The 27,357-nt window shown below is 45.1% G+C and overlaps 2 protein-coding genes across 4 annotated transcripts; one reads left to right on the top strand and one right to left on the bottom strand.

Moving 5' to 3' along the window:
• Positions 1–262: 262 nt before the first annotated feature.
• EIF2AK1 (eukaryotic translation initiation factor 2 alpha kinase 1) lies at positions 263–25,913 on the bottom strand. 3 transcript variants are annotated; one of them, XM_059414395.1, is made up of 15 exons: positions 25,701–25,913; positions 19,925–20,083; positions 18,676–18,809; positions 17,468–17,505; positions 16,023–16,122; positions 15,427–15,507; positions 14,662–14,761; positions 14,126–14,186; positions 13,543–13,864; positions 12,222–12,333; positions 10,720–10,820; positions 4,084–4,198; positions 3,744–3,826; positions 2,453–2,686; positions 263–539 (listed from the first exon to the last, which is right to left on the bottom strand). In XM_059414395.1, exons 1-15 carry the CDS (start codon positions 25,816–25,818, stop codon positions 402–404), a joined length of 1,896 nt encoding a protein of 631 aa, XP_059270378.1. In that variant the 5' UTR covers positions 25,819–25,913; the 3' UTR covers positions 263–401. The 3 variants fall into 3 exon arrangements, with proteins under 3 accessions (XP_059270378.1, XP_059270379.1, XP_059270380.1); XM_059414396.1 differs by lacking the exon at positions 25,701–25,913 and adding an exon at positions 25,385–25,513 and having other exon boundaries at positions 19,935–20,083; XM_059414397.1 differs by lacking the exon at positions 25,701–25,913 and adding an exon at positions 25,385–25,471.
• On the top strand, positions 4,207–10,696 carry ANKRD61 (ankyrin repeat domain 61). Its single transcript, XM_059414401.1, has 3 exons — positions 4,207–6,091; positions 7,239–7,336; positions 8,686–10,696. The coding sequence occupies exons 1-3, from the start codon at positions 5,876–5,878 to the stop codon at positions 9,629–9,631; spliced, it is 1,260 nt and encodes a 419-aa protein (XP_059270384.1). The 5' UTR covers positions 4,207–5,875; the 3' UTR covers positions 9,632–10,696.
• Positions 25,914–27,357: the final 1,444 nt, after the last annotated feature.

The following is a 27,357-nucleotide window of genomic DNA, read 5'->3' as shown; positions in this document are numbered from 1 at the left end:
TGCAGGCCGGGGCGTGCGCGGTGACGGGGTAGAGACGCATACCCAGATCTGCGCGGAAGGACGTTTCTAGAGGACGACCTGGTGGTGAGCAGCGTTCAAAGGGGAAAGAGTTGAGGACGGTGCCTAAATCTCGGAGACCGGACGGTGATACTAAAAACCAGGAGTTTGTGGGATACGAGCAGGAAAAGAGCAAAACAGGTTTTGTTTCGAGCAGGTTTCAGTTCAAAGTGCTGGATCATAAAAGAATTCCTTAAGGACACAGTTTGGGAGAATTTCTACAACTTTAATAAGTCTTATCCAGGCTCACTAAATAGAATTGTACGACCTATCGAACAGTGACGAAGCTTACATTCCAGTGGTCCAGAGACCGAGAAGTCCACATTCTCATTCACAGAGCCGGACTACGGCAGGTCAGGCTCACCCCCATCTTTCATGCCGTCCTTGGCCTCTCTCTCCTGGGAAAGGAGACTCAGCTGCTTCCTTAGTTCTTCGATTTCTTTTTCTTGCTCCAGTATTTTCATCTGTAGAGTGAGATTAACCTGTCAAGAGAAAATTTTAAGTTCCATTAAAATGGCCTCTTCCATTTTAAATACACAGGCCTACCTCCCTTTGCCCGGTACGCCTCAATTCCAGGCCCCGCAGTTCGCGAAGCCGCACCAGCATTGGGTCTCCAAGGCTCTGTTACTAACTCGGCGCCTCAGCCCACGGCGCATGTCGCCACCAGGGGCCAGCCATCACTTTCTCACGGCACACACCCAGGCCATGTGTGTAGCTGTGTTGCCTCTGTGTATCCTGACAACGTGGGACTGGCCAACAAAGATGGAAGAGCAGCAAGCTAAGGGAAAGCAAGGAGGCTGGTGGCGGCATCAAATTGCTCTGTGTGGTGTTAGAGAAGGAACGGCCGGCCGAGGGGGTGCTGCTCCTGCCGCCGGACACACGGGGTGTGCAGCCCCAGGACTGGGCGAAGACGACTCAGCAGAAATGAGGAAAAGGACGACGATGTCCCAGAGAAACTGACACCAGTAAAATTCACACTGAAAGACCTCACAGAGGGCTCTCACAACTTTGAAAGTGCCAAGGATAAAACCTGGGCCGCTGCTCTAAGCTTAGAAAGGAGTGGACGGTTCACCAAGGCCTAGAAAAGACCCTCACTCTGTATCCTAGGTTCTATGGCGAGCTACGGGCAGGCGGTGTTCAAACTACTCTTGAGCACGTCAATTCTTAATTGCAGGGCACTAAATAAATAGTAGTTTTACCACTTGCTTCACTTCCACATACCTCTGCAACTGAATTTTTAATATTCTGAGAAACACTTTGGAAGGTCACAGGGCAGCCGTAACTTCCCATGGATTACTAAAATCCCCTTGCGGGGTCTGAGCTCAGCGTGGTCATTTTCACAGTCCTGTAATCAACGATCACGCAAACCAAAGACCGCCTGTCCACACAGGTTTTCTCTCTATAGGCATGTGGAGGCTGTTTGATAAAAAATTCTACGAGACAAACACCATAAATGCCAAATAACTATGGTCTCTAATAGCTAACTTAACTGGGAGTTAGAAAATCCCTCCCATAGCAGGAGATAGATTTAATCACTACATCTGCTGTTTCCAAAGACACTACACCTTCCTCTTTACCACTGTGCTAGTAAAATTCACGATTTTACCCGAAACTTAGCCTTAAACAGAAAATAAATCAGCGGGACAGTTACTACAAACAGCACCCAGACCAGTGTGCATCAGAATGACTTCAGGTGTCTGTTACACAAGGGCCGTGGCCCCTTCTGCCCCCAGACTTCTCCCTTAATAGGCCAGGGCAGCTGAGAGGGCCTGAGAAGTCCATCTGATCCCCAAGGATTTTATGCTGGTGGCCTGGCGACTACACTCAGAGGACCAGTGCATGTAACGCACTGTGGCTCACACACTGTGGAGGCACATCACTTGGGGATCTCATGAAACGCAGATTCTGATGTGGTAAGTTGGCCGTGCTTACCCGCTTACTTGGACTATGAAGACTGTGCTTCTGGGAACTATGAGAATGAATTTAATTCCATAAACCTTACTCTAAGCTCAACTGTTCTTCATGAAACTGGATTCACAATTTAAATTCTAATTCAAGCTTCACGTTTTCCTCAGTATTTTCCTCAGGGCTCCCAACTGGCTAGGTCGGCGAAGCATGTGACTCCTGATCTCAGGACTATGGATTTAGGTATAAAAATTACTTTAAAAAAAAAAAAAAAAGAGGGGCACCTGGGTGGCTCAGTGGGTAAAAGCCCCTCCTTTCGGCTCAGGTCATGATCTCAGGGTCCTGGGATCGAGCCCCACATCGGGCTCTCTGCTCGGCAGGAAGCCTGTTTCCCCCTCTATCTCTGCCTGCTTGTGATCTCTCTCTCTGTCAAATAAATAAAATCTTTAAAAAAAAAAAATAGAAAGAAAGAAAAAATGTATGTACGTACATTTCCAGAATTTTGGAAAAGTTCGCTCTGCAGCAGCTGAACAGCAGACGGTCTCTGAGATGCGTTCCTTCTCGTTAAGTGCTGGATATACTTGGCTTGCATGGGACACCTCTTACTGAGGGATTCGGGTATCTGACCACTTCTTAAACCTGTTAGAACGTGTACTCGCTCCATTTCTGTTCCAAACGGCTGAAAGAGCTCTAGCAGGATCACACCCAAGCTATACATATCTGACTGGAAAAAGCAGGGGAGAGAGAATTTAGTGGTGAAACACAAAAAGAGACTAACATCTCCATTTCAGTGTACCACCCTCTCAAACACAAGAGGATTTCTAAGGACGATCAATTTACAGACCCTACAGTGCAGGGAACACAGTGGGTGAGCTTAACCCTCGAAGAGCCAAGTGTCTGCTGCCTAGAATCATGGCCCTGAGGGACAGCTGACTGGTACCGTCACAATCCCCATCTCTTCAATATCAAGAAGGGGCATCCACAGGCACAAAGGCCAGTGGGGTTAGGGGCAGGGAGAACCCCAGCGCCCAGTCACTGCCATACCAGTGACCCCCCAACACTCCCTGACCATCCCGGTGTGGAGCGGCCTGCCCGAGAGATGGGCGCTTACCCATGCTGGGCCGAGCTGCAGGGGCTGGTGTCCCCGAGGCCTGCTCCCCTCCCCTCTGCCTCCACACACAGCGAATCATTCTGGTAAAGCTGAAGACACTGCATCAAATCTGTGCTACTTTTCCTGAAATCGTTTTTTGAGGAAGGTCTTTACCAGGTAGGATTTGAGGAAGAACCATGGTCTTTTTCTGGCAGTTCACGCCCTGCCACTAAAAAAACTAAATGATTCATCAAAAGGAAGAAAACTTATTAGGCTGTTCTTTTGAGAAAAGGATTTCCTTTACCATTCCCTCAAGGAACAAAATGGATTAAAACTCTTCAGTATCTTCATTCCGCTTCAAAAGGAGGCAAGCGCCACACTTCCTATTACATCAGTGAGCTTGTGTTTGTGGGAACAGAAGAAAGACAGGCAGAAACAGGCTTCTGGGAATTCTGGCTTCCTGACATAAACTGTGACAAATAATTTAGGACACCCACAGATTTGGAGATGCAGTCAGATTCAGGTAAAAAGTGAGGTTTCCTGTTAGCGGCAGTGTGATGTAACAGACAACCTACCCTACTCTGTTTCCTCCAAACACACCTCAACACGAGACCTTCCACTGCACTTACAGTGCTTTTGTCACTAGGCCAGCAGAGCAAGCCCAGCCATGGGGGAAAGCAGCACATACTACCTTGGCATCATACTCGGATCCTTCCAGCTGCTCAGGCGAAGCATACAGGCAAGTACCCACTCTGGATGTGTGCGTGGGTGTCCCTATAATTTGAAAAGCCAAATATTAAACACTGCAGAGTCCCCACTGTCAATACTAAGGAACATGGACTCGAGCAGAGCACTATAGGGAACGATGGCTGTTTTTTGTCTTTACCTTACTTTTGAGATTACACTAAGTCTAAGAGTCTCTTTAAATACTGACGAGTTCAGTCCTGTTTCTTTTTTTCTCAAAGCAAGCAAGAAAGAAACGAGCAGAGAAGAAAAAAGAAAAGAAAAGAAAGCAACCCGAATAAACTTACTGTTCCCATCCCTAGCGATCCAGTCTGCGTTCTTCTGTATGATGTCTGCGCAGGCCAGACCGAAGTCTCCTATTTTTACTTGCTGATCAGAGCCATGAAGAAAAATATTTCGGGGCTGTAAACAAACAGAACAACTCCTTGGTATTCTTTTTTTTTTTTTTTTTTTTTAAAGATTTTATTTATTTATTTGACAGAGAGAAATTACAAGTACACTGAGAGGCAGGCAGAGAGAGAGAGAAGGAAGCGGGCTCCTTGCTGAGCAGAGAGCCCGATGCGGGACTCGATCCCAGGACCCTGAGATCATGACCTGAGCCGAAGGCAGCGGCTTAACCCACTGAGCCACCCAGGTGCCCCACTCCTTGGTATTCTTAAAACAGTAAAAATGTGTAGATGTTAAAAGTTTTCAACTCAGGAGCAAGGAGCCCCTCAAAAATTAAAAATCAGAGCAGTGGTTCTAAAACTTGGCTGCACATTAGAATTACCAGGAGAGCTTTAAAAAAAAAGTCCCAACGTCCAAGCCATTCTGCAGACCAATATAATCAGAATCTTGTGGGTGGACACAGGCAGCAATATTATGTAAAAGTCCTCATGGTACTCCGAGTTTGAGAACCACTAACGCAGAGCACACCTTGTACACAAGCGCCCCCAGAGAAGCTTCTAGAAACAACTGTCCTCTCTAACAAGTCAAAGACTGATTTTCTTCAAATTTTTAATGAGAAAACTTTGGTATTTTTTAAAAGCTCCTTGATGATTCTTTTATGTTTATATTTGATTTACTTCAAATTTTTAATAAGGAAACATCGGTATTTTTTAAAAGCTCCTCGATGATTCTTTTTTTTTTTTTAAGATTTTATTTATTTATTTATTTGACAGACAGAGAGAGATCACAAGTAGGCAGAGAGGCAGGCAGAGAGAGAGAAGGAAGCAGGCTCCCTATTGAGCAGAGAGCTTGATGTGGGGCTCGATCCCAGGACCCTGGGATCATGACCTGAGCTGAAGGCAGAGGCTTTAACCCACTGAGCCACTCAGGCGCCCCTCGATGATTCTTTTATGTTTGCCAGGGTTGGGGGCAACTAGGTCACACTAGGAAAGGTATGCGTTTAGCACCATTTAAGCAACTGGGACAGACCCCAAACTTCTCCCAGTGGAAATAATCCTGTACCCATATTGGGGGAGGGGGAGTCTACACTCAAAATGAAAATATATTTACGTTAGTTAGGTTTTCTTACTTTAAATGTAGTTCATTTTAATTTTTTATTTTCATGTAAATTCCTCTTTTAGCTTTTTTTTTTAAAAACAACTAAATGGAAGAGAACACAGAAATAACCCTATGTCTAAGATAATAATTTGGGCACGTTTTTGTGATTGAGTCAAGTCCCAAAGACTGCTTCAGGGAGTGCCAGGGTGGCTCCTTCTTTGAAGCGTCTGCCTTCAGCTCAGGTCATGATCCCAGAGTGCCGGGATCAAGCACGACACAAGCTCCCCGCTCAGCTGAGAGCCCACTTCTCCCTCTGCCTGCCCCTCACCCCGCCAGTGCTCTAGCTCTCTCTCTAAAAAATCTTAAACAAACAAACAAAAAAAACCCTCCTTCTGTTTGGCACTGTATGACCTGGGAACAAAGTTTGAAGAAGTTGGGTCTGAGATAAAAATGAATTGTGTTCACAGATCTGACTTTGGACAGTTCTAGAACAGTTCTAGAATGGAACTGAACGGATCACAATGAGACTGAAATGGAACGATTCTGTCCTGTGTGTCCCCTGAACTTCCAGGTCCCCACTCTTAAGTTCTGCTCATGGGCAACATAACCAAGAGAGGCAGCAGGGAGCTGGTCGCCAGCGGTGCAGAGGCCCTGGAAGAAGGGCCGGCTGCCGCCCTCCACACCAGACTCCATGAGGCCATCCTGAGGGAGGACTGCACGACAATCCACATGCTTCTGAGAAGCCACCCCGTCAACCAGCCCATGACCATTCTGGCCAACCCCACGAGCCACCGACTGCTTCTGAACCAGGTACCCGCCGCTCTGCTCTGTCACTTGCAGGGGAAAGACACCACGCTTCAGAAGGCCCACAACCTAGCTGCCGTGAGCTCATTAAACCTCCCAGGCACCCCCACGTGCCGGTCGGTGGTGGGACAGTTTGCCTCCAGCACCCTCCACGCCCAGGGAGGGCTCTTCCAAGTCTGCGCACCCCTCTTCCCATTGCCACACATACGCTGATGTGAGAAAAGATGAGAATCCTTTTGGCTGGTGGACCATTAATGTCGTTCTCTCAAATATACCAGTGGTGATTACATCTGTATGAAGGAATTATTTTTCTTCTTTTTTTACATACGCTTTTTCATTTTTCTAAGTTTTTATAATGATTATTACCTTTATATTTAATTTTTTCCCCCCAAAAGTCCCTGTCTCCTTTACCCTGCCTTCCCATATCTTGCAGTCATGCCATAAAAGTCACTGCTTATTATAGATGCATTTTAAGAACCGGAATAAATAACCCCGCTAGTCACAGAAGACACGCTGTGCTATCTTTGAAACCCTGGAAATGCAGGTTTTACTGCTGATACTATGACTCTAGCAAAGTCTTTTTTTTTTTTTTTTAAGATTTTATTTATTTGACAGACAGATATCACAAGTAGGCAGAGAGGCAGGTAGAGAGAGACGGGGAAGCAGGCTCCCCGCTGAGCAGAGAGCCCAATGAGGGGTTCAATCCCAGGACCCTGAGATCATGACCTGAGCTGAAGGCAGAGGCTTAACCCACTGAGCCACCCAGGCGCCCCAACTTTGACAAAGTGTTAAAAAACACAAAACCTACTTTGTCAATCACCCTGTGGGTTAATTTAAGGACTAAGTGACTCAGTAGCAATCACCATTAATTTTACACTATGAGCTCTCCATGAGAATCAACTTCCAAAGCTTTATGTGATTTAGTTCTGTTGCATGGGTAAACATGCATTTCTGTAAAACACAGATTTTTTATCAGTCTCACTGGTTTGGGCTCTTTTCAAACACTCAAAAAGAAAATTTCAATGCATACACCAGAAAAATATTGACCTGAGATGCTAAATACACTTACTTCCTCTGACACAGCAGGTGTACAGGACGACTGCTTCTCCCTGCACAGGCCTACGTGTAAAGTGCTCTGCTTTCTCCCCCAAAGCAGACGCAGTCCGTCCTCCCCATTCACCTGGCCGCCGAACACCGCAAGGCACAAAGTTTGCTCTGTTTGTTGGAACACGGCGCTGACCCCGAAGTCAGGTAAGTGAACTCAACAGCGATCAGTTCTAAACGAGGAGACACATGATTTACATGTTCCTCTCCCTGGTCATGTCTGGATGCACCCATTCTTCGGGGTTATGGACTCCAAAATACCATGACCATGTCTTGAATGAACCAATCTCCTTACTGACTAGACGAGGTACTGGGAAAAACCGGTAGTGATGCAGGAACACAAGCCAGTCAGCCCACTTCAAGCGTTTAGCAGGGATGCTGCGGAAAATGCATGCAGTGCTGGCCACAGCCCTCAGGGAGCTAAAACCCTCAGTCAGGTATGGAAAATAAGTTAACAGAAACAGACAATGCATTTTCTTGTTAATTCCCACCACCAGAAAGAACACTTCATCAAAGATGAGTTTATCTTGTGCACCAATAGTCTTCACCACCTAAACCAATGCCTGACACCAAGTACCAACAAAGAATCACATGGTGTGAACACTATACGACTTCTTGCCCCCAGAACATTAACAGAAAGGAAAGCCCCAAATCCTCAGCATGCTCCAGAAGAGCCCGCTGGCCTGGCTGGCTGGAACCCTCACCCTGGCATGGCCCTGCCCAGCTCTGCAGACCCTCTCCCAGTCCGCCAGGGCTGGACGTCACCAACGCACCCCCTCCCCTACAGGGGCTCCTCTAGGCATCCTCTAGGGCGTTCCTACCTCTTAGAACTTTGCCCATTTGCAATACTGACCTAATTACTTCAATAACAGACGTTTCATGTCTGTCATGCTGGGCGGTCGAGCCCTACAAAGGGACTCGGTGATGGTTACCATTTCCCTAGCGTGGGGACTTCTGTTAAATAAATATACATAAACTAAAAATCAGTTTCAAACTTCAGCGAAGCAATCAGGTGTTTGTAACAAACTTTGCCTTTCTCTGACAAAATAAAGGAATTCTGGAGGCAACCCTGAGATTTCAGTAGAGCACATAATGGCCATTGTAAAACCCTCATGGCACCTGAGCTCCCCTGAAATGCTGTTATATTCCAAGAAACCAATGCAGACTTACAAACACTTCTTTAAAGCAGGCGTGGGGAATCACTTTATTTATTATTTTTTTTTAAAGATTTTATTTATTTATTTGACAGAGAGAGATCACAAGTAGGCAGAGAGAGAGGAGGAAGCAGGCTCCCTGCTGAGCAGAGAGCCCGATGCAGGACTCGATCCCAGGACCCTGAGATCATGACCTGAGCTGAAGGCAGCGGCTTAACCCACTGAGCCACCCAAGCGCCCCTGGGGAATCACTTTAAACAAACATTGCCTTAGGTACTAATTCTTTGTGTAGAACCGTTTCCATATGAATACAGTGTAATCTGCCATCAATCACTATTCTAGGGACACGAGAGGCCTCACTGCACTTCACTTGATGCTGCTGCACTGGCCAATCACTTCTACCACGTGGACAAAACCAGGGAACAGAATCCAAAGGATCCTGACAGACATTCAGAGCAATGCTGTGCTGTGTCTCCGCATTCTGTGCGAACACGGAGCTCAGGTGAACGCTCGAGTGGACAACAGCAACAAACCTTCCCCCCTACACCTGGCCATAACCTACGGGACCTACTCGGTCCTCTCCATCTTGGCCCAAAATGGCGCCCATGTCAACGCTGCTAACGAATCCAGCCTGACACCGCTGCACATGGCTGCCGACATACTGAATAAGGAAATGATGGAGACACTGATCGCCTGTGGTGCCCACGTGAACTGCGCCGTGTCCTCCACGGGGAGCACGGCCCTCAAGCTGGCGGTGTGCACCGCATCGAGCAAAGCAGGCAGGCTGCTGGCCGCGGGGGTGGGCTGCATCCGTCTGCTGCTAATTCACGGAGCCAAAGTAAATGCCCAGGACCACGAAGGTCAAACAGCTATCCATGAGGCATGCTTTGGAGGCAGAGAGGCCATCATCAACCTCCTGCTCGAATTTGAAGCAAACGTTAACATATTAACGAGAAACGGGGAGTCTCCAATATACATGTACCTCCAGCGCAGCTCCAACATAAGGGACACGGGGCTCCTCGCCAGGCTTCTCTATCGCTCCTACCCTCTGAGACTGACCAATAACCAAGGAATTCTACCTGCAGGAATCATGCTACCAGAATTCCGCCTCTTAAGGGAAACCCTAATAAAGTTAGCTCAAAAACCCTTATCTCTAGAGGACATCTGTAAAAGACACATCAGAAATATTTACGGTGACAAATACAAACAACACTTAAAGCAACTTCTCCCAGTGAAGATCTGGAACTCTCTATATGGTTATTATGACTTAGCTTACCTCTTGAAATAGGACCTCAAAGTTTCACCAGCCACAGAATTTCAGGAACTCACACTCCATTCTCTGGCTAGACTCATACCCAGAAAACACTCGACTCATCATCGTGTACCTCCCAGAGGTACAAACTGGTTCTTAAACTTTTTTCAAAAAATAAAATGATTTGCACATTAACTTTTTGTTCCCAAATATTCCTTTAAAGGCATTTTCCACAATCTACTTCCTTTGTTCAAAAAGTAAACATATTGGGCGCCTGGGTGGCTCAGTGGGTTAAGCCGCTGCCTTCGGCTCAGGTCATGATCTCAGGGTCCTGGGATCGAGTCCCGCATCGGGCTCTCCTCTCAGCAGGGAGCCTGCTTCCCTCTCTCTCTCTCTCTCTCTGCCTGCCTCTCCAACTACTTGTGATTTCTCTCTGTCAAATAAATAAATAAAATCTTTAAAAAAAAAAAAAAAAAAAAGTAAACATATTAAAACTCTTCTGCCAAAGAAGTAAATATATTTTCTGTCCCTTGACAGTCTTTGGTGAATAAAAACTGGAATAATCATAGATTATTTTAAACAGCAGGAAAAAATTGCCCAGGTCAAATTTCCTTTATGTTACATAACTGTAGAAGCACATTTTACCTCCGAGGCTACAATAACATGAGGATTTTCATCAGCATTAAATACATTTAACATCATCTATTACATGAGCACCCAAAACACACTCACTACCCGAAAAACACTACTATTCTCTACAGAGAACGTCTGAATGCCCAAAGATCGCTGCCTTTAAATTAAATCTAGGGATGCCTGGGTGGCTCAGTTGGGTAAGCATCTGCCTTCAGCTGAAGTCATGATCCCAGGGTCCCAGGATGGAGCCCCGCATAGGGATCCCTGCTCAGCAGGGAGTCTGCTTCTCCCCCTGCCTGCAGCTCACTCACTGCTCTCTCTCTGACAAATAATAAAATCTTAAAAAAATAAAATAAATTGAACCTAGAGTTCTGGACTCACGGGATGATGATTTATATAAAAACAATGATACCCCCTAAGTAAATGAAAAGAGGGTAATTTCATTTAATTCATGAACCAACACCACATCCTCCCTGATACGAAGCACTTACCTTCAGATCTCTGTGTACAATTCCCATGTTATGTATGTAACATACACCTTCCACCAATTCTTGAAAAATTTTTGTTGCAACACTGGCCATGACGTAAGGACCTTGAAGGAAAAAAGGAACTTTTATTTTTCTTTTTACCCATTGCATTAACATCTAAATGTCAGATGGTTCTAAATCCGTTACCATAATTCAGATTTTCAACAAGGTCAACACTCCAAAATGGTTAAAAATCAGCAGGAAGGACCCCTCAGCTTGCAAAGAAACCATCACGAACTAGTGCCCTCATGAAGGGACTTGGTGTCACTAATGTCACCCGGAGCCCCTGTATTAATTACCTTGTAAACAACTCTCAGGCATAAGATGACTGGATAAAACTAGGGTCTAAATCTCCTTCAACCCGACACTCTGGGGTTGAGCACTAATAAATCTGGTGTCCTAAGCCTACTGCGGATTAAAGACATCGTCACAAACTATGGAATCAGAAAAAAGATAAATCATGTTAACTCAAGGAGTGAGCTCCCATTATGCGGAAGATCTGAAATGTTCCATTTTCCAAAATGACTGACAAATGAAAACCAAAGTATGGGGGGAAGGGGGGATGGTTTAATTCATCTATTTTTTTTTTTTAAGATTTTATTTATTTGACAGAGATCACAAGTAGGCAGAGAGGCAGGCAGAGAGAGAGGGGGAAGCAGGCCCACTTACTATCACACCCCTCACGCTGGAGCGGCAGCCTCCTGTCTACAGATGAAGCAGGGCTTTGGGATTCTCACAGCCATTCAGAACAACTACCTTCCTTTGGTCAGGTTCTCATTTTAACCCACCTAATACAGCCAAACAGCGGGCCCTTGTATAGGGCCTTTTACAGGTAAGAAGAACTTCCATTCCCTCGGCAACGCATCCTCTGCCTTGAGCCCGTCAATCCCCACACCCCATCAAATGCGACGATCCACATTTCACGGCGGAGGAAACAGGCTGAGAGCACTTACCCGACCTGCCCCAAACCTCAGCGCCAGCGAGTGTGAGAGCCAGGATTCAAGCCTGGTTCTATCACGTATGGGTGGCTCAGTGGGTTAAGCCTCTGCCTTCAGCTCAGGTCATGATCTCAGGGTCCTGGGATCGAGCCCCGCATCAGGCTCTCTGCTCAGCAGGCAGCCTGCTTCCCCCTCTCTCTCTGCCTGGCTCTCTGCCTACTTGTGATCTCTCTCAAATAAATAAATAAATAAATTCTAAAAGACCTTTTCTACCCAAATCATTAACCTAAATTCTAGCACATAACTCCTTGGATATCCACAAACTATGTCTTCATCTCAGAGACAATTAACTTCCAAATACCTGGATGTTCTTGAAAACGGTGAAATAAGCACAATGGTTTGTTTCAAAAAGGTGATTCTGCCCCCCCCCCCCCCCCAGTGTTAAGCCCCTGCAGGTAGTTCCTACATCAGAAGGCCTGCCCGGGGCCCCATCCCCCAGCCCACTGTCCCAGACCCACCAGTACTCACATGCAGACTCGTCCACACACTCCCGGCTCCTCTGGTTTCTCTCGACTATCCAGTCCCACAGCGAGAGCTCGCACAGCTGCATCTGGATGTGCAGCATCAGGTGGTACTGCACCTGGGGGACGACATGGCCGGCTCCCACCTGGGTACGACTTGCTCGCATTACGCATGCAGTCAACAGGTACTTGCCTCTGCCAGACCAAGCAGGGGGCCGTGTGGCTCAGGAAAGAGATGACAGACACACGTCTGCCCAAGAAGCCCAAAGTCAAGTGAAGGAGAGAGAGGAAGAAAGGAATACCTCAAACACTGCGTTAGGACGTGGGCAGGCAGGAGGAGACTTGGCTGCGGAGCGGGATGAGCTCCCAAGGAGGACACTGAGGCCCTCATGCAGAAAGCATCGGGCCTGCTCACCATACACACGGTTTCTAAAGCTCAGACACAGCACCAGAGAATGGCTGGGTGCCACCTGACTGCTCTCTGGGCACCTCAGAGTAGACGTGCGTTCTGGAGGCTTGCTATGTCCTTAAATAACTTGTCCAAAGAAAAGGCAAGCACCCACTTAAGCTCATGATAGACAGCGCATGCGTTTAGCAACCAAGGAAAGTTTCCCACAGGTACTGCGGAGAAATGGAACGGTTCTGGTGAACGGTCCCTCAAACTCAAGTCCTGTGTATTCAGGTGACTCTGTTCCAAGCTCTGTGTCTCATAAAAAGCACATGCATAGAGCCACATAACCCTGGGCAACAAGAATTAATTCTGCACGTGCGTACACAGACGGCATACACGGTTCTGGGATCCCAGCATGCCAGAGTATACGGAGGTTTGTTAACGTTCAAGGTCCTTTTTAACACGAAGACTCCACACCGGTGAGAGTATGTGGCAGTCTCACCAGCCTACGGGAGTGATCCTCAATGAGAGTGGTCTGAAAAACAGACCTGATCTCCCCTCTCCTCTCTTAAAGTCACATTCCAAAATAGAGAAGGCCTTTGTGGCATAACTATATCTGCATAGCATGATATGAACACACGACAGAAACAGTGTGAACAATGTTTCCAACTCCAGGGGGCAAAAACTGGGAGGAATAGAAGTGCCCAGGAAAGGATCAGCAGGCATTAACTATGCAAAGGAGCGAAGACCCAACACAAGGGCCACAGGCTAGGGGAACTTGGGGAGGTGAAAGGGTGACAAAGGGAAGCCGGTGGGGGCGGGGGGGAGGCACGCAGTCAGCTGGGGTGAAAGGGAGGCCACATCTAGTCACGGGTCCTCCACACTACGACCATGGGTGAGTATCAAATCATCAGAAGATTCTGGGAAAGTGATCTACCTCTGTCTGCCCCAACAAACTTAAGTTTTCAGAAGATTCCCCAGTGGATGTGAAATTCTCTTCCAAGTCGGAATGATGCCTAAGTGGCAGCGGGTGTTCAACAATCGATCTGGAAGGCAAGTCCACCAAACCATTTCCTGGGAGCAAACTGGATGACTCGAGTTCACTGGTGTCCCTTGTGATTAAGTTGGTGCTGTAGTTCACCAATCTGTTATTCTGATTGTCAAGGCCAGATTCTCCTAAGGGCTTTTCTTTTTCTGATGTGAACTCGGCGAAAATAATGGATGAGCTGTTACTTTCATCATTTTGAACATACTGACTTCTGGAGGGGAAAAAAAAATGGCAAAGATAAAAATCAAGGTAAAAAAAGATGAAGAGTAACTCAGCTGTCCCTTCATGCCTACATATATCTCACTGGTAAACTGTGGAAGCCCCTGGCATCAGATCTCTCTAGCAACAATATTTATAGCTGAGAAGCAGCAGCCATTTAACATTTTGTAACGAAAACAAGCAAAAAGACAAAGAAAACCCAGGGCAGGTGAACGGTTATATCTAACGTGTCAAACTACACCAGTGCACATACCTGTTGTCCTCTTCGTTGGAGATCACCTCCAGAGATGGCAACGGAACAGAAACTCTATCTGCTAAAAAACAAATAAAAACCCACCTTCAAGCATCCTAGCTTGCTTATTCAAAGGCCTGGCACATTTTAGGAATGATAAAAACAGCCTTTCCACAACCACTACGACAACTACGCTGGGCCCTGAGCCGGTTGGGGTGGGGGTGGAAACTTTCTGTAGAGGGCCGAGAGTAAGTGTTGTAGGATTTACAGGCCTTCCAGGACTGTGCAACTACTCGGTTCAGCTATGGCGGTACAACATCAGCCACAGACAACACAAGAATGAATGAGCCTGGGGCCCTAACACACTTTATTCGTTGACATGAAATGTGAATTTCATATAACTTTCACACAAAGTATTCTTTCGATTCCTTTTAAACGATTTAAACATGGAAGAAAACACTCTCAGCTCGAAGGAGGCCCTGAACAGGAGAAGGCCGGGTTCGGCTCAGGGGCCACAGCCTACCAACCCCGCAGCGACACTATCTGCAATGGCTTACCTCGTGTTTGGGCCACATGAACATGCTCTATCCAAGCGGTATGATAGCCTACGATATTGGGATGCTGAAGGCCTGCCAGCACCTTCACCTCCCGAAGTACCTGAAGAGGAAACGCATTTAGATCGGGCTTTTACTGACAACTTATTCAATGTACATGGCATCAAATACTACTTGTTCCAGAGCAAAGCAATAAAAACACATCCAAACGAGAAATCTAAACTACGGTAAAATAATCGGAATATTTCTGAGAGAAGAAGGGAATTGTTACAGCAGCAAGTTAACGGACACATATCTAGTGCTTTCTACTTTTCATAGCCCAATATGTTCATTCTCTCATTTCATTCCTCCTAATGAGTCCAGTCCTGCTGTCACCACTGTGTCCAGGATAGGAGACCCAGGTGGCTTAGAGAGGGGCACCTGGGTGGCTCAGTCAGTTAAGCGTCCAATTCTTAGTATCAGCTCAAGTCATGATCTCAGGGTTGTGAGCTCGAGCCCCGCGCTGGGCTCCATGCTCAGCACGGAGCCTGCTTGGGATTCTCTCTCTCTCCCTATTCGCCTCCCCACCATGTACACACTTGCTCTCTCAAAAAAAAATTTTTTTTAATTAAAAATTAAGTCAAATAAAAATTTGGTTTTCATGTTAATTTTACTGTGACCCATTTTAGTGAACTTAGCAATCCACAACACCTAGTATTTGCCATAACTTTTTCAAAAGGATCTAAATACCCCATTATTCAAAAATAAATACACTTAAAAAGAGCATACCTTCATGCAATCTGTTTTAGTTGCACCATTAATCAGGATTTTTTTAATTGCATAATACTGACCATCTAATTTATTCCTGACCTAAAAAGTAGAGGAAAAGAGAAAATATATTTGTGCCATTAAATTCAACTGAATAAAGCAAGTTATTCTAACCTGAGCTTAGGATCCAAACTAGCTCAAGAGATAAATTTAAGCAAAAGACAAGTGTCTTTACTATGTTTAGGAAAGTCGGCCACAGTCAGCTAGATTAGAAGCTTCCAAACTGCACTGAGACTTTGACTCCTAGAGACTCGAGGTCTGAAAAATGGAAATGCTAGCAAAAGAACCACAGGAGGCCCAAAATACAAAAGCACAGCTTTCTTCCGTGATACCTTTTTAAGTAAATTAATGCAGTTTCCAGAATCTGCCTAAACCACCAATGTGGTTAGAAAAAGTTAAAGCCTGCCCACTTCCCTAGAGATGACAAATCTTAGTGAAAAGTACACACACATGATTTCTAGGGACTTCCCTTAGAGCACTTTAAATAATAATCATGAGAACAACTCAAAATACATTTGCTCAGAGTAGGAGGTCAAAACGGATTTGTGGAAAACAACCTTGTACACTCTTCCGTATCCGCCTTTTCCTAAGATGGCAAGCTCTTCAAATTCATTTAGGTAACGTGAAGTCTGGGCTTCAAAGGCTATTTCCCTGGACCTAGAAGTGAAATACAAACAACCAATCAATATTAAAACATGAAAGAACCAGGTGCCCAGGATAGTTCACACTCGCTGTATCACTAACCTGCCCAACCTTACTGATCACTGAATTACGATGATTTGAAAAAATGAGCGAAAACAAAATTTCTCATGCTCTAGGAAGAAAATTCTTTGCTAAGTAAATCAACATGTAACAAAGACAACAAGGGGAAGAATCAAGAGATGGCAAAGGGATCGCTAATCAAGTATGTTACCAGTAACTAGTATTCCAATTAGAAACTATAGTGTTTTAAAGCAGGAATACTGACGACTAATGGGCAACAGTTGATTAGCTAAGCTCAACAATAAATTTACTTAATTTTCTTAATGAAAAATGTCTTAATGAGTTATAGATTTTAAACTAGCATTTCCTACAAAGAGCCAAAACTCAATGTTGTTCCCCCGACAAAGACTATGTATCAGAGCTCTGAATTAACGGTGGGGCTTACTTTGGAAAATAGTGTGGCGATTCCTTAAGAAATTAAAAATAGAGCTACCCTATGACCCTGCAATTGCACTACTGGGTATCTACCCCAAAGATACAGAAGTAGTGAAAAGAAGGGCCCTCTGTACCCCAATGTTCATAGCAGCAATGACCACAGTCACCAAACTGTGGGAAGAGCCAAAACGCCTTTCAACAGACAAATGGATAAAGAAGATATGGCCCATATATACAATGGAATATTATGCCTCCACCAGAAATAATGAATACCCCAACTTTTTCAATATGGATGGGACTGGGGATTATGCTGAGTGAAATAAGTCAAGCAGAGACAGTCAATTATCTTATGGTTTTACTTACTTGTGGAGCATAAGGAATAACACGGAGGACAATGGGTCAAAGAGAGGAGAAGAGAGTTGGGGGAAATTGGAGTTGGAGACAAACCATGAAAGACTGTGGATTCCAGAAACAAACTGAGGGTTTTGTAGGGGAGGGGGGTGAGCGGTTAGGTGAGCGTGGCAGTGGGAATTAAGGAGGGCACGTATTGCATGGAGCACTGGGTATGGTGCATAAAGAATGAATACTGAAACATTGAAAAAATTAAATTAAAAAACAAAAAACGGTGGTGCTTATGGAATCCACACAGAATGGGGGAGGGAGGGCATAAGGGAAAGAGAAGTAAAGCAAATCTTGGAGCAGTCATTAATTTCTGAAAATAAAGCTTTTAACTTTGATAAACTACCCTAACTACATTATTTTTAACTTCAAAATTAGTTTCTAATGAATTCAGGATCAGTTCCTAATCTTAATTTCTTTCAGACATTTTACTCTTCACACAATCACATAAGTATTTGACACATACCTGATCTTCGGGATATGAGAATTATCCTCACAAGGATCCTAAAATCAGAAAATTACTTTAAAAAGCATTTTAAGCAAATTTCATGGAATGAGGAGTCTAACAAAATTCAAGGTCACACTAATAGTCCCAAATGTTCACACAGTATTTAAAAAAAAGAAAAACACTCTGGCTTTTTCAATATCACCTAGGCATTTACAATTGAAAACATTTCTGTCTTAACCAAAGATCACTACTAAAAAAAAGCTATAGTCTTGCCATCCACTGCTAAGGCTGAGAACTCACCAAGGAGCTCTATCAGCAAATAATTCTGACTTCACCTTCAAAACAGAAGCAGGAATGGCCCACTTCTCACATCTCCACTGCTACTACCCCTCCAAGCTACTACTACCTCCTGGCTGTTTGACCACCTGTCCCCCCTGATTCTGCCTCTGCCTCCCTCCATCCATTCCTAACATCGAAACTGCGGTGGCCCATTAAAATGTAAGTCAGATCACGTCACTCCTCAGCTCAGAATCCTATAAACCTTCCTACTTTGCTCTGAGTAAAAAAAACCAAAGACGTTAAAATGCTTTCAGGATCCCTGCCTATCTGTCTGTCTGACTGTCCTCCCCGACCCTCCTTGCCCGACCTCTCCCATACTCTCCCCTTGCTTATGCTACTCCGGCCATATGGCTGCCACTCAGCTTCCCAAAAACACCGAGCACAAGGCCACCTCGGGGATGGCTGATCCTCTGCCCAGAACATTCTTCCTCCAGGCAGGGGCACGGCTCATGCTCTTACCTGCAGCTAGCTCCCGACCTCAGTCACTGGCCACCCTGTATACAACCCATACATTTTCTAAGCCCTTTCACTGCTTTTGATTTTCCCATTAATGCTTACCATCATGCTACAACCCCTTTCTTTTTATGTATTTTTATTATGTTTCTATTGCTGACTGCCCCCTCAGCAGAACATAAGCTTAGACAAAAAAGAAAAGAACATAAGCCCCCATGAGGGCAGGTGTTTTGTCTTTTGTCTGTTTTCCTCGCTGCTGGAATCCCAACGCCTATAAGCCTAACACATGGGTAGTCATTTGTACATATTTACTGAATAAACAAATTAATATTTTTATAAACCTGTATTGTAACTAGGATTCCACAATGCTTTAAAATACAGTTCTGAAATTAAAATGCTTCTGTCATACACAAAGCTTGTATTTTAATGCTTACCTGACGAACTCTCTCTTTGGCAGACCTCATTAAATGGGTAATGGCTTTGTTGTGGTGTAGTCTCAGTGAGCTAAACTCATCGCTACAGGTGAAAGAAGACAGCAGCCCCATTTTGATAAAGGTCTGGCAAAGCACTAGAAGAAGAATATGGAAAACTATTATCAGAAAGGCCATCAATAAAATGGCAATTTTAAAGAGACTACAGAATAGTAATAGCCTCTATTTAAAAAAAAAAAGACAAACGTTGGGGCACGTGGGGGGCTCAGTCTGTTAAGCTTCTGCCTTCTGCTCAAATCATGATCCCAGGGTCCTGGGATCGAGTCCCACATAGGGCTCCTTGCTCAGCAGGGAGCCTGCTTCTCCCTCTCCCTCTGGCCCCCACCATGCTCTCTCTCTCAAATAAATAAAATCTTAAAAAAAGAAACCTCTGTAAGAAAAAAGTTATGTTTATACACATTATAATTTGGAGATGAACCCTCTAATAGAGAAGGAACAACTGGCACTGTCCCTGATAGGAACATATCTAGAATTAGCTACTGGATACTGAGCAGTCATCTGTTCACCACGCCTGGTCAGCTGGTAAAGCATGGAGCTCTGTTTTTAAAAAAGCAAGAAAAAATGTAAACTTACTAGTCTCCTGACATTCACATACATCACCTTCTGCTGCCAGGCAACAAAGAACAAAGGCAAGAGGCAAAACGTGATTAGAATGGACAACAACAGTGAGTTATTGTTTTCAATGATGGACTGATTATCTCTAACCAACAAACAGCACATACAAGATGTGCACAAACAAAACACTAGGGCAAAGTTAAGTCTGAAGTCACAACACCAGGCTCCTCGGAAAAAGAAGTTTCTCTTCTTCTGCAGAAGTTTCTGCAGAAGTGCTTGGCTTTTACTTATTCAAGGAATACAGTAAATATAAAAATGCATTCAAGAAATTCAAATATTAATACGTATTTCAAATGCTTCTATACCAGCTGCTTTCTCAGACCCACAACGTAGCATTTTTACAAGGTATACTCAGATTTTTTTTTTTAAGTTTTTTTTTTTAATTTGACAGAGAGAGAGAGATCATAAGTAGGCAGAGAGGCAGGCAGAGAGAAAGGGGGAAGCAGGCTCCCCGCCAAGCAGAGAGCCCGATGCGGGACTCAATCCCAGGACCCCAAGATCATGAGCTGAGCCGAAGGCAGAGGCCCAATCCACTAAACCACCCAGGCACCCCACAGAAGATTTTTTTCTTACTAACATTTAAACACCTGTCGTGATCGGAGCGGGTCTGGCTCGTGCACATGGCTCAAGTGGTCCAGCAAAGAGACAAGCAAGAGTTGGTTTGCAACCGCAAAAGGGAAAGTCGGCTGCTGCAGGGGTCCTTTTAACACCTGCAGTTCCGCAGGGACATCGGATTCTAAAAGTTAAAAGAGGGAAAAAATGTTAATAAACGGGAAACATATCTCATAATGACAAAACAGCATCTTCTAATTAACGAAACACAAACTGTTTCCATTGAAGGAAATAAAACACAGAACAGGAGTTAACCCGAGTGGGGTTAATCGGGACAGACTTGAAGCTGAGTGTCAAGTTGGGACTCTGGAAGTTGGAAGATTAGCTAAGGGATGCCGTCGCGGGGCGGGTAAAAGCTGACGGAGGAATGGTGTGGGCCAAGGTAGAAATAAATAAATGAGTAAGTAAACATCCAAGTGAACAAGAGGGAACAGGATGGCTTCCTTTCTTCGAGAGGACAGCCCAGGTGCCGGCATAGCGAAGGAAGTATGGCAGCACCAAGGGGGTGAGGAAGGCAGCATGGGAACCATGAAGGGCCCCGTGTGCTGCCAACCGGTCCACATGCACAGCCTCAAATCCTCACAGACCAGTGGAAGGAAGTGTCACCGCTCTCGCTTTACAGATGAGGACCCTGACCTCACAGAGCGGTTAAGGAACCTGCAAGCAGACAGACTGACAGGACATCCAAGCCCATCTTCCTTCCACCAGACAAGACCAAGCAGATGGACAAGCTGGCGCTTCCGGCTGAAGGTTATAAGCTCTAGTTTACTGTTTATTTCATGTGTTATTGAATCAACCACAAACAGCACAAAGGAACAATGTTTGAGAAAACTGTGCTGGAAACATGGAACGGGTAGACAGGAAGAGGCAGGGGCGAGGCAACGAGAGCCTTGTAAAGCTCGTGTCATAAATTCAGATCCAGTACACAGATCTGCACTACACATGACAAGAGAAAGAAACGGCCGTAAAACTTATATAGAGCTCTGACAATAAAATGAAGCATAATTAAAACTCAACTAGGTTTAACGGTAACTTGTAACTAATGACATACATACTAAAATAACTGTGGTTCCAGAACTTGCCATCAGGTTGGTAACCACTCCAAGCCTGGAATTATTATGGTATTATTATGGGCACAGAAAAGGAGACATTTTTAATCACAGCATGTTAAAAGTGTTTGTAACCTTCAGCAATACATGTATCATAGAATTCAAAATGGGCAAAGCCTTGACTGAGCACTTCCAAGCACTTCCAATACTTTTATGAAAGTATTTACAGAGCACAACAAGTATGTTTTATAAGATGTTCGGTGTAACACTGTTTTTGGAATACTGGAAGGCTGCTAAGCTATATACATATAGGAGATTAGACCGCTATTGGAAATGATGGTGTATAAAAAGATAATCATGGGGACGCCTGGGTGGCTCAGAGGGTTAAGTGTCTGTCTTCAGCCCAGGTCATGATCGGGGGTTTTGGGATCGAGTCCCGCACCATCAGGCTCCCTGCTCAGCGGGAAGCCTGCTTCTCCCTCTGCCACTCACTCCCCCTGCTTGTGTTCCCTCTCTTGTTGTCTCACCCCCTGTCAAATAAATGAATAAAAAAATAAAAAATAAATTTTAAAAATTAAAAAATGATAGTAATAATGAAGGTGTGGCTAGATAGTTTCATACAAACCAACACCACCTCTCCAGTCATCATTTTACCAAAATGTATCAAAACTTCTGGGGGAAAAAAAAAAAAAAAAACCTTCTGGGGCAGGGGGGAAAAGCCCAGGAGAATCCTTTGGCTAAGTATCCGCTTTCAGCTCGGGTCACGATCCCAGGGTCCTGAGATGGAAGCCCTGCATGGGGCTCCTTGCTCAGCAGGGAAGCAGGCTCCTGCTTCTCTCTCAGCCTGCCACTCCCCGCTGGCTCGCTCTCTCTCTCTCTCTCTCTCTCTCTTTCTCTAAGTAAATAAATAAAATCTTAAAAAAAAAACAAAAAAACTTTTTTTTAAATGTATTTCTTTAAGCCAACAAATCCTACTTCCGTAGATGTAGTCTGAGGAAATAATCAGATATCAACAAAGACTTGTGTACAGGTGTCAAACCCACTATTAATTCTAATGATAAAAGAGAAACTTATTTTCCAACAACAAGGCAAAGATTGAAATGATAACACAAAATGTGTGGTCTTCGTGTTTTTGAAGGCTAATTTCTCACAAGAAAATGCTAATATAACATCATATTTAAGAAGCAGAACATAAAAGATTTATCATACGCCTATCCTCACAATTTAAAAGTATATTTCAGGGGCGCCTGGGTGGCTCAGTGGGTTGGGCCGCTGCCTTTGGCTTGGGTCGTGATCTCGGGGTCCTGGGATCGAGTCCCACATGGGGCTCTCTGCTCAGCGGGGAGCCTGCTTCCCTCTCTCTCTCTCTCTGCCTGCCTCTCCATCTACTTGTGATCTCTCTTTGTCAAGTAAATAAATAAAATTTAAAAAAAAGTATATTTCATAACTATATAAACATATAGAATAAAACAAAACAGAAAATCTCTGCCCCCTCAGTTTCCAATTATAGATCCACAGAATTTGTAAAAGAAATGACACTAGTGAACATGCTATTTTTCAATCTGCCTGTTTGATCCTTGGTATCTAGGAATCTACCTGGCTTACAGCAGTTCAAATTAATATTTGCAAATGAACACACCAAATTGTTAACAGCCAGCTCTCTGGAATGTGAGCACAGGTAACTTTTCCCTTTTTTATTTCCTTAAGTTTTTCCAAATGATTCCTCTAAATTTTTATCTTATTTGGACAAACTCAGAAATCTTTAATCCAGGGGCGCTTGGGAGGCTCAGTCATTAAGCATCTGCCTTCGGCCCGGGTCATGATCTTAAGGTAGTGGGATTGAGCCCCACATCGGGCTCCCTGCTCAGTGGGGAGCCTGCCTCTCCCTCTCCAGCTTCCCCTGCTTGTATTCCCTCTCTCAGTGTCTCTGTCAAATAAATAAAATCTTAAAAAAAAAAGAAAGAAAGAAAGAAATCTTTAATCCATTTGTGGTATCTTTGACAAAGATTATTAAATGCAAAACTCAGTGAATAAATTTTCACTGGCTATGCTAAAACATAAACAGTAATCTCTGGGTGATGAGATTATGGCTTTTAAATTTCCTTCTTTGGGCTTTTCTATAATTTCAACATACTCGGTAATGTGAAAAAAAAAAATTTTTTAATATACTGAATTGTCAACAGTGATGAGATTAGGGATTGGAGGGTTTTCTGCTTCTATGCTCTCACTTTCCTGTGTTCTACAATGAGGAAATCCTTTTTTTTTTTTTTAAAGGTTTTATTTGTCAGAGAGAGAGCAAGAGAGCGAGCACAGCAGGGCAAACAGCAGGCAGAGGCAGAAGCACACTCCCTGCAGAGCAAGGAACCTGATGAGGGGCTGGATCCCAGGATCCTGAGATCATGACCTGAGCCGAAGGCAAACACTCAACCGACTGAGCCACCCAGGCGCCCCTGAAAATCCTACTTTTTAATAAGGAAAAAAAAAACGATCAGAGTCAAATGAACCAAGTACACCAAGAAAATGACAACTTGAAAAAAGAGCAGCACACAAATACTCAAACACAGGAAGGAGTAAAACCGTAAGGAAATGAAGGCGAAAGCTGAGCGCTTCCCGTTTCTGATCAAGTAGTAGAGGAAGAGTCAAGAGGCTAATAGGAAAGACGAGGTCAAGCCTTGTTACAAAAGAAAGAGAAATGAGATGAGATCCTAGGTGAATTAAGAGTTCTAGACTTCGGCCAACTATGAGGGGAGTAGACAAAACAGGAAAGGGACCACCTACTTCAGGCTCCTCAGGAAAATAATGATCTGAAATAAATGGTCCATTATTAAGTAAGAGAGGAACGTGGAGGGTTAATCCGAGTAAAAATCTGAAACACTTCTGTCAGATGAAAGAAATAAAAACCAGAGAGTCTGGCAATGGGTTTACTGTTGCTCTCCTGCTGCATGCTATTCCAGGGGTGGGTGGGGGCAGAGGGGGTACATAGTAACTTTGATCAAAGTTGCTCCCTACATAATAGACTAAAGAACACAGGTTTTAGAGTGACATCTAGGTTTTGAATTTTCTGACTCTACCCTAACCTGGCAGAGTGACCCTCTCACATGATACTGGTGACTTCAAGAAATCACGTAACTGCTCTGATTCTACGTCTTCTAAAAACGAAACTACGTTTTTTTCATAGACCTTACTTCTCACATAAAAAGATAAATTACGTTGGATATTCTGAGCCTCTTTGGAAGAAAAGCCAATATGTAAACACAAGAGTATTATTAATAACCTAGCAGAAGGAAATTTTTCAAAGCTTATCTATGATCACTCCCTTCCAGAATAATCTTTCCTTTGCAGACAACCTTATCACAATGTGACAGCAAAGACAGACTTTTGCATGTTTACAGCTGAGGCTTTTCCTTTGACATAACACTTCCTGTATTGCTGAGCTGCCATAGTACATTGGGTTACGTGTGAAAAAAATCAGTTCATTAAAAAACAGTTCTCTTAAAAAAAAAAAAAAAAAAAAAAAAAAAAAAAAAAAAAACAGTTCTCTTAGGGGCGCCTGGGTGGTTCAGTGGGTTATGCCTCTGCCTTCCGCTCATGTCATGATGTCGGGGTCCTGGGATGGAGCCCCCCATCAGGGTCTCTGCTCAGCGTAGAGCCTGCTTCCCCCTCTCTCTCTGCCTGCCTCTCTGCCTACTTGTGATCTCTGTCGAATAAATAAATAAATCTTGAAAAAAATTTTAAAAAACAGTTCTCTTAAAACCGTCCTGTCAATGTACTTAAATTACCATCACAGTCTGTTTTTGACCCCCTTTAGAGTAAAAAATTATAGACAGTATTATGGGTGAAGATCGGAGGACTTAAGGAATAAGTTAACATTTTCAAATCCGTTTCCAACTGCAAATCCACTGTATGTGAATACTTGTTTCATGTTTCAACTGAGCGTGTATTCCTTGTAGTCATCCTCTTCAAAGCACCATAAAGTAAAAACCTCCCTGAATCAGTATTATTCAATCTTGAGAGCACCATTTAGCTTTAAAAACTGCCAAAACAACCGGCAGTAATGCAAGACCCTATAAAATCTGAATAAAATACTGGATACTTTAAACTGGCTGGAGTTCATGATCTAAGTACCCTTCACTTTATGCAGAATAACTTGCCTGACTTAACGTCGTCATCTCCTAGTAACCAAAAGCCTCAAAAAAAAAAAAAAAAGGATTAAAAAACTTGGGCATTTCTTTTCTTTAAACCGACCCACCATGAGAAGTCTTTAGCTCCCCCCATCAGTGAAGCAAAAAGCAAGAGAAGCTACAAACTTTAAAACACGGAACCCGAACGGTTAGGCGTGTAAGGTCTGCAAAGCCCCCTTCTAGAAATATACAAACCGCAGGGCTCGGAGCTGGAAAACGGCCTCTGGGAAATCTGAGCCCGTCCGGAGCCGAATCCGCAAAGAGGAAACCGCGGAACAGAAACGTCAACAAACTAGCAGGTCGCCGACACTCCTTGCAATAAATGTTTACCTGACGCAGACCGCCCTCCCGCCGCCCCCCCGCCTTACTGCACCGCTGGGCCGCCGGTTCGAGCCCGGATCCCGCCGAATTCGCCCCGGAGCCGGGCCGATGCTCGTTGCGCCCTGCTCCCCCGGGAATTAAGGTGGACGGGTGCAAGGGGACGGCCGCCGCGGCATTTCAGGTCCCTCACCATCATACTTGGGGTCCGAGCCGTCGGCCGGGAACTCGATGGCGGGCGGCGCAGGCACAGCCCCCGCCCCGTCGCCCTCCGCCTCGCGCTCCCGGGTCCCGGAGCTGCCTCCCAGCATCGCCCGCCGCGCGCGGGCCGCAGCCCAGCCCGCCCGTCCGCCGGCCAGCGAGCTCAGCCACCACCTCCCTCCCAGTCAGTGGAACCTGCCACCGGATCCGGAAGTAGCTCCTCACGAGGCAAAAGACCCGCGCCGCTGGCGGGGGCGGGTCCTGCAGCAAGCTCCGCCCCTCTCCGGCTCCGCAGGGGAGAAGATGGGCGGTTCCGGCGCAGGCGCCTTAGTGGGCTGGTCTTCGGGCTGTAGCCCCTAGCCGGTAGCCGGTGTGTGCTCCCGCTTCCTGCCACGCCTGCAGGGACCCCAGCCTGCGCTCCGGGCCACCCCTGAGACCTCAGTACCCGCACACGAGTCAGAGCGCTCGCATCTCACGCCAAGACTCGGATGCTAATATAAGAATCTTGTGTCTGCAGAGCTTCTAATCCCAATACATACTTTTTGCAGATACAACAGTGACTATTCGGTCATTTGTTTTACTGTTTTGGTTTTTGTTTACTTTTTTTTTTCTTTTATTTTTCAGAGAGAGAGATCACAAGTAGGCAGAGAGGCTGGCGGAGGCAGGGGGATGGCGGTAAGCAGTCTCCCCGCTGAGCAGCGAGCCCCATGATCCCAGGACCCTGAGATCATGACCTGGGCAGAAGGCAGAGGCTTAACCCAGTGAGCCACCCAGGCGCCACTCCTCATTTGTTTTTCAAAGAAAAAAAAAAAAAGTCAAGACTTACCTCAACAACAACTGAACCTATTTTGGTCAACCGTTGAAACACAACAAAATGTGAAATACAACCTCGATTCCAAAGTGAATCCAACCTAACAAAAATTCGCCGTTTTGTTTTTTTTAAGATTTTATTTGTTTATTTGACAGAGAGAGAGCACAAGTAAGCAGAGCAACAGGCAGAGGGAGAGAGAGAGAAGCAGGCTCTCTGCTGAGCAGAGAGCCGGATGGGGGGCTCAATCCCAGGACCCTAGAATCATGACCTGAGCCGAAGGCAGCCGCTTAACCAACTAAGCCACCCAGGCGCCCCAAATTCGCCGCTTTTAAGACTGAACTTCCCGTGGAAGTGATTTCAAACCTGAGACCACCTTTTCCAAGTGACCCCCTGGCCGTGTACACCACATTGTCTGTGATTTGAAGCCCTTCGCTTCAGAAATCCTCTGCCCTCTGGGAATGTCTCTGAGGACTTGGTGACCGACACAATGCTGATGGAGATAATTCTTAGATTACCGATCAGATAATGCAGCTGGAATAAAAAGCTGTTCAGATTTTGAGGCTCATCCCCAGCGCGATGTGCAGAAGCGGTATTGCTTAAGAATTTTATTTGAGGGGCGCCTGAGTGGCTCAGCTGGTTAAGCCTCTGCCTTCAGCACAAGTAGGTAGTGATCTCCTGGTCCTGGTATCGAGCCCCACACTGGGCTCTCTGCTCAGCAGGGAGCCTGCTTCTGCCTCTCTCTCTCTACCTGCCTCTCTGCCTACGTGTGATTTCTGTCAAATAAATAAATAAAGTCTTTTTAAAAAAGAATTCCATTTGAGCACAGTCTCCTTATAAA

This window comes from Mustela nigripes, chromosome 11 (genome assembly GCF_022355385.1).
Source record: "Mustela nigripes isolate SB6536 chromosome 11, MUSNIG.SB6536, whole genome shotgun sequence".
NCBI classification, from domain to species: Eukaryota; Metazoa; Chordata; class Mammalia; order Carnivora; family Mustelidae; genus Mustela; species Mustela nigripes.
The sequence above is the reverse complement of the archived record's forward strand: the minus strand, read 5'-3'. Positions and strand labels throughout refer to the sequence as shown.